General features: G+C 39.7%; 1 protein-coding gene across 1 annotated transcript; it reads left to right on the forward strand.

Annotated features, from left to right (window-relative positions):
• Nucleotides 1-975: 975 nt before the first annotated feature.
• LOC112508236 lies at nt 976-5525 on the forward strand. The gene has a single exon (XM_025113028.1). It carries the CDS (start codon nt 1042-1044, stop codon nt 3151-3153), a length of 2112 nt encoding a protein of 703 aa, XP_024968796.1. The 5' UTR covers nt 976-1041; the 3' UTR covers nt 3154-5525.
• Nucleotides 5526-7246: the final 1721 nt, after the last annotated feature.

Here is a 7246-nt window from a genome sequence, read left to right on the forward strand (position 1 = left end):
ATGTAATTTACTATTTTAGTTAAAAACTGATTATAGTTTTCCTTGTCTTTTAAGACCCATATATTGAAATAAAATTTCTATTTTGCAAATTTCAATTTGGAAAAAGGAAAACTGGAAACGAAAGAAACACGATCTTAATCCAAAATTTATCCTTTTATCATTTTATATTTTGTATTCGGAGTTTTGGTTTTTATGTTCCTTCATTGTATTTTTATTTTATTGTAATTAATAAAAATCAACATGAGGATGAGATACTTAACTTGAATATGTTCTAAACTTTTTTAAAAAATCGCATGTTTCGTTGTTTCATTGGCTTAAAAAAATAGGCTTTGGGGTGTTTTTCATTATTTTCGCACAGAACATCGAAAATCTTAGGACCGGCCCTACATAATCATCCGGTGAGGTAACATGACTTAATAAACACTTACCCAAATAAATGTTTGGTAAACGACCTCTTAATCATTCATCTAGTTTAAATAAAATATGATTTTGTTTTCCTAAGCCGATCCAAAATATGTTAGGAAAAAATATAAATATTAAAAATATTATTTTTATTTATTGGAATCCGAATCTATTTTTTATTAAATATTTTCAAATGTAATATAAATTAATGATATCTTAAAAACGATCCGGTTGCTGCATCATCCTTTGTGACGAGTCAAATAGTCGTGAAAAGACCCAACAACTGAAATAAAAAAAAGGTACAACAATTGCTCCTTAAATGTACAACTGTTCAAAGCACTTGTGTTCTGGAAATAGCAATTCCTGATCTGGCGCGAACGTTTGTTGTTGTCAATTAGTTCAAAAATAATTAAATTAAAACGTGCATGACATCCAATCCGAGATAGATACACTAGATTCCAACTCCAAGCCTGTGAAAAGACATTGATACCCTTGGATCTCCTTCCTTTCCCTATAAAAACCAAGTCCTTTTCGGTCAAAGAAGAACAATCTGTTCACCCTTTTAACCCTCCTCCTCTTCCTCCATGAGCGTTGTTTGAGTTGTGGAGAGAGAAACTCTTTGTTTTAGTGAGAGAAACTATGGACCCCCATAGCTTCATAGCTCGGGCGGAGGCGCAACGGTGGCTTGGTATCGCCGAGAAGTTGCTCATGGGACACGACCTTGTGGGCTCCAAGACATTTGCGATCCGAGCTMGAGAKTCCGACCCCAGACTTGAAGCTGCTGAYCAGATCCTAGCAATTGCAGATACGCTCCTCGCCGCCGAGAAACGRGTCRTSGGAAACAACGGAGCTCAGCAGCCGGATTTCTACGCGATTCTCCAGCTCGTCCGGTTTGTTCAGGACACGGAGCACATCGCGTCGCAGTACCGGCGTTTGGCTGTCATGTTAAACCCTCATCAAAACAGGTTCCCTTACTCCGATCAAGCGTTTCAGCTAGTGAATGATGCTTGGGGCGTGTTGTCGAACCCTTTGAGAAAGTCTCTGTATGATGCGGACCTTGATTTTCCGCAGCAGCAGCAGATGAACCATATAGGGTTTAACCTCGAACAGCATCACCACCAACAGCATCAACATCATCACCAACAGCAGCATCAACATAATTTTTTTTCACTGAATCATATGGGGTCGGGTCACGAGCAGGAATTGGCCGAGCCGCCGCAGACATTTCAAACTAGGTTACAACGGAGTCATCAACAGCAGCAACTGCAACAGCACAATTTTCTATCACAACCAAATCCAGTTAGGCCAGTGCCTGTTCGTGAGCAGGAGCATCTGTTTCAGCAACGCGAGCAGGAACAACTGTTTCAACCGCAGGTACAGCCGTTCCAAATTACGTCCACACCGCAGCAACAAACTCGACCATCACCACAACCTCCTCAGCCGCAGCCACCTATGCGACAGCCGACTCCGCCTCCTCCTGCAGCACCACCACAACCCCCATTGTCTTGGCCACAATCGCCCCCACCATCTCAGCCACATTCGCAGCCGCCCCAGGCACAACCACAACCGCGGCAGCAGCAGATGCCTCTACAGCCACCGCCACAACCACAAGCGCCATTACCTCCACCACAAGTCCCACCACCACCGCAAACACAAACGCCACCACCACCGCAAACACAAGCCCCACCACCGGTGCAAATACAAGCCCCACCGCCGCCGCCGCAACCTTTGCAGCCACAGCAACAGCGGCAGCCGCAGCAGGAACGAGAGCAACAAGAGGAAGAGCCGCTGGAACAAAATGCTACCCCAGTCCAGCTTCCTAGTCAGGTTAATAGTAACAATGGTGTAAGGGAGGAAGAAATAGAGAGAGAAACCGAGGCTGCTTCAGAGAATATCGATGAGTCTCCTACGTTTTGGACTGCGTGTCCTTACTGTTTATACATGTATGAATATCCTAGGGTTTATGCGGAGTGTACCCTCCGTTGTGACAACTGTAAAAGGGCATTTCAGGCCGTGCCAATTCCCTCTCCCCCACCTATAATCGAAGGCCAGGAAGCCTATTTCTGTTGTTGGGGGTCCTTCCCTTTAGGAGTTTCGATATCACATCTGGAGAAGAACAAGGGTACGGGTATAAACTCAAATTGGACACCCTTTTCACCTTTTAATGAGGTCTCAAGGAATGTTCAGGACAATTTAAACGATAGCATGGCCAAGAAAAGTAGAAGTTGGGGGCCACGTATCTACATAGACGATGTTACTGATGATATCTTTACTGGAATCTCTGAACCTAGTGATGATTCTGATGTTGAATGGCGTAGTGCCAAGAAAAAGAAGGCCAAAAGGATGAAGAAGGATCTGGGTGAAAAAAGGAGAGCCAAAGGTCTATCCGTCAGGGTGAAGGATGCTAGAAACAGGATGGGCAAGAATCTGCAAAACAGTATTACAGTGCAAGAGGGTGAGGGGGCATCTACTGTGCCTATGGCAGAGAGTAGCAAAAAACCAGTGGCGAGTAACCCAAGAAGACAATCAGGTCGGGTTGCAAAAGAGTTGGGAAAGTTGGATTTGAATGTGGAATTCAACAATAATGAAGGAGAAGAACCTGCTCCACGGATGGCTGCTGGGAATCGGGGGCATGGGCAGGGAGAGGAAGACAACATTGAAGGTATCGGGTTCTTTGAAGGACTTGACGAATTCCTTAGTAGTTTGCCAATACTATCTGTTGTGAATGATGATAAGGGTAAGGCTGCTTAGTGATGAGGTAAGACTCTTTTCTTGTTGTAGCTGTAGCTTGTAGTAGCTGTCGTAGTATTATCAAATAATGAACAATGTAGAGTAGTTTGGTAGATTTCTTAATGTTAATGCTATTGCTACAATCAGTTGTGATGTATATCTGGCTGCAAAATATCATTTACAGCCTCTTTGCTGTTTTTCAAGAGTTGGAAACCTTGCATTCTCCATCTTTAGCTTTACCTGCTTCATGTGTGTACAAATCCGACAATTATATGGTGTTGGATAAGGTCGATATCTATTGCACGGTGAATGGTGATTAAGTCCTCACTTTTTCTATTTGTCAAGTTATTGCACCTTTCAGAATTTTCATCCTAGGTTGACACCGATTATAGTCTATTAAGTTTGCAGCAACTGGTGGATCCCTTTTCATGCTCGTCAAGTTGCTTTGCTTTAAAAAAATTCCATGCTTGGTCTAGAAATGATCATCTTTAACTTTCCATTGTTGTATGTCCATCCTCTTGAACCAGAGGAATGCATTACAGTTTTGTTTCAAGTTTCAACTTTCTTGTTAGAACATGGAGCTTTTGCTTAATGAATGCTATGATCATTATGATCATTCATGTTTCTCAAAATTCATCTTTTTTCTTTTAAGTTCATCTATTGCAAATTCTCTCTATGTTTTGTTTCTCAAAATCCAAACATTTTTGCTTATGAATCACCACTTGCCTTAACATCTTCCCTATGTCAACGTCTATTAAGACGGCTGATGATTGGTCTGTTACAACCATACAATTGTCTTATGATCGTGCTTTTTGGGCTTCACTGGATTTCAAGGCAGCATAAATTCTCAGCACTTTAAATTCTTCAATCTTTTATCAATAGGATTTCTTATGTGGTTTCTTTGTATTCACTTAAGCATTAGGTTCCACTCAAGTATCAGCAACCTACCCAATATCTTTACATCTGTACCAACACTTTATATACAGATTAGAGAAGGCAATTCTTTTGTGCACCTTTTGCTTTGTTTTTCTGTCGGGGCTTATTAAGAGATGAATTAGTTCTGCAAGATTTGATAGTTGTTGGCTATTCCATGTTATGTATGTTTTCCAAACTCAATTTTGCATTAAGAACCTCCATGCTTCTTTGGCTACATAGGTTATCATGGATTACGTGGGCTGTAAATCCTTTGTATATCCTTCTACTTGTTTGTGTTGCCGTCTTATTGGAACGAGAGTAACATATTATATAAATATACTGCACTTATTCCGTATTCAGGTCATTGGATATCCAAATCTGTCTTCCTTCTTTGAAAATTCAAATCCTTCTAAATTTTGTGCATACAGAATATAGGAGGAAGCTCCTGTATTTTTCTTCTAGCTAGATCTAAGGTTTTTGGCTTGGCTCACAAATCACAAGATACAGAAATGCTAGTGCTTTGGAATCATAACTTAGCCTTTTGTTTTCTTTAAAAGGTTTACCTTTGATCTTGAATGTTACAAAGCAAAACTTCATATCATTCTAGAATGATGCATTATATATTGTTAACTATGGTTTTGGAACATGGCCACATATTGACATCTTGCAAGTCACCATAGAAACCAAGACACCATGTTTCCTTATTTAAGTTGTCATGATTTAAATGTTGATTTTATATTGATGAAGGGAAAATAAAGATAACGTCGCAATAGACGTTAGAGCGCATGTTTCTTATTTAAGTTCTCATGGTTGAAATGTTGAATTTGAAGTTGGAACTGATCTAGCCTGATGCTCGTGTTGCTGCATCCTTTGCATTCTATGTCACATATTGTAGCATATCCACTTGTTCAATGACTAGCTTATCTCCGGGTCTTTACTACTGTAGTCAAAACCTTAATGAAACTCACTTGAAGGCTAAAATTAAGTATAACTGTAAGGATGAGTATGTATATGACTCATATGAGTGAAGGCCTATCTGTAAACATGCTGTAAAGGTTCGACCTTTAGTCGATCTTTTACTTCCTTGATAGTGTGTATATTTTATTCTTATGATCTTCCCTGATCTTAGACAAAGAAAACATGTATCACACATTCACACTACGATGTCTTGCTTGTTTGGTTGGTTGGTTTGGTTGACATGACTTCTGCATGATACGAACAGGTTTGGGATTAGTATTCCAGGAGAAGAACAAAGAAAGGGTAAATGGGTCTTTTAAGTAAGTAAAGCAAGTAGAGTCAATAGTTGCTGATATCAAGAGTGCAAGTGGTGGCAACAGTTGAGGAGGAATCGTGTCACTGTAAGAGAGAGTGAAGGGTCAGTTGGGAGGGTGGTTATTCTGTAAAAACTCATTGTAAGGAGATCCCAACTTCTCGAACTGTTGGGAAAGCATTCAATAAAACTTAATCAATTGTCCAATTTAGTTATAATTTCCCATTAAATTGTATCACTGCATCATTAAATCTGGTTGCTGATTTTCCCGTTACTCTTTTAGATGCTGATATTGCTTTTATTCCATTGATTTCACTTGTGTATCATTGCTGCTTCTTTTGTCCTTACACAACTGCAAATTTTATGATATTACCTGAGGTTCAATGGAATGCTGGCATGATGATCTTTCCCTGAGATTCCTCTACAGTTTTCAAGGACATATGCTACTTGCTACATATCACCTTGCACATAGGTTTTTACAGGATGCTTGTTGTGGATAGTGATCCCACATCATGGTACATGCAATGGATATATGTGATGATGCTCGATTATCCCACTCATTTACCAATTGATTTTGATTTCAAAGACCTCGGAGCTTATTTCACATATGCAGACCTTCCAACCCCTGTGCATAATTGCGTAACCCAAAGGTACATCCACATGCAATGTTGGAGGCGGTTGCATCTGAAGATGCATGCAGACCCTCCCCCTCCCCCACCACACACACACTTCTTTTATCTCTCCTTTTGCATGTATGCTTCCAAACCACCTTCCACATTCCTTGGCATAATGACAGTTAAGTGGTGGCTTATCATATTTGTTTTGTTTTTAGTTGGGAACCTTCGTCTAAGATTATCAATGTGGTTCTCAAAATGTTACCTTAAGATTTCTTATACATATGGTAGCTAACATCATTGCTCATGCTGAACTATATACCATTATATTTTCCCATATTTCATTATCTGATTGCCAGGAGTGAAAAGTTATGGAAACAAGCACCAATCTGGAGGTATTTATCCAAATATGGTATTTCCTAAAGTTGCAACTTTTCTGGTAGGTCACTCTTTCCACTTATATATTAGCATCGTCTCCTGGAAGGAACCGTAATTCATACTGGATCAAGAACTGTGAAGTTTAGCATCTCAAAACAAGTTTGAAACCTTGTGCTGTTCATTTGTTTTGGTCTGTTTTTCTTGTATGTTTGTCATGTCTGTGTAGTCTCCACGATGCCTCCTTGCATTTCTACACCTTCACTTCCATTTTTTGTTTTCTATCTTCTATTTTTATTAGTTTCCATATTTCATTTTAAATGGCATACACTTTTCTTGATCACATCACTGTTCTTTCCTGCTGTGCAGACAAGCTTTGTGAGTTAATAATACAAGTGTGTAAACCTAATATGTTATTTTAGCAGTCTACTCACATATCATACCCACAACTCCTGTGCATAATCCTGCAAACCGATAGTACATCCATGTGCAAGTGTTGGGGTGCGGTTGCATGTGAAGATGCATGCAGAGACTAGTTGGGCTTTCTGTTCAGACAATTTTTTGTCTTCCCTTTTGCATGTATACTTCCAAACCTCCTTCCACATTCCTTGACATAATTATTATTTAATTGGTTACACAAGTCTATGATTATCGATACGATTCCTAAAAGGAACTGTAGTTCTCACATTGCTGGTAAGCCGTTCTTTCCACTTGTATATTACCACCATCTCCTGGAAGGAACCGTAATTCGAACTGGAGCGAACTGTTAACTTTAAGCATCTCAAAACATGTTTGAAACCTTGTGCTGTTCATTTGTTTTGGTCTCTTTGTCTTGTAAGTTATGCCTTTTCTTTAGTGAGAATCCACTGTAAGATTGAGACAGAAACAGGAGAATTTGGATAAGAGCAATAGCTAGTTATTAACTATAACTAAAAAAAGA

The sequence above is a fragment of the Cynara cardunculus genome, assembly GCF_001531365.2.
Source record: "Cynara cardunculus var. scolymus isolate 2C chromosome LG 2, CcrdV1, whole genome shotgun sequence".
Taxonomy (NCBI): Eukaryota; Viridiplantae; Streptophyta; class Magnoliopsida; order Asterales; family Asteraceae; genus Cynara; species Cynara cardunculus.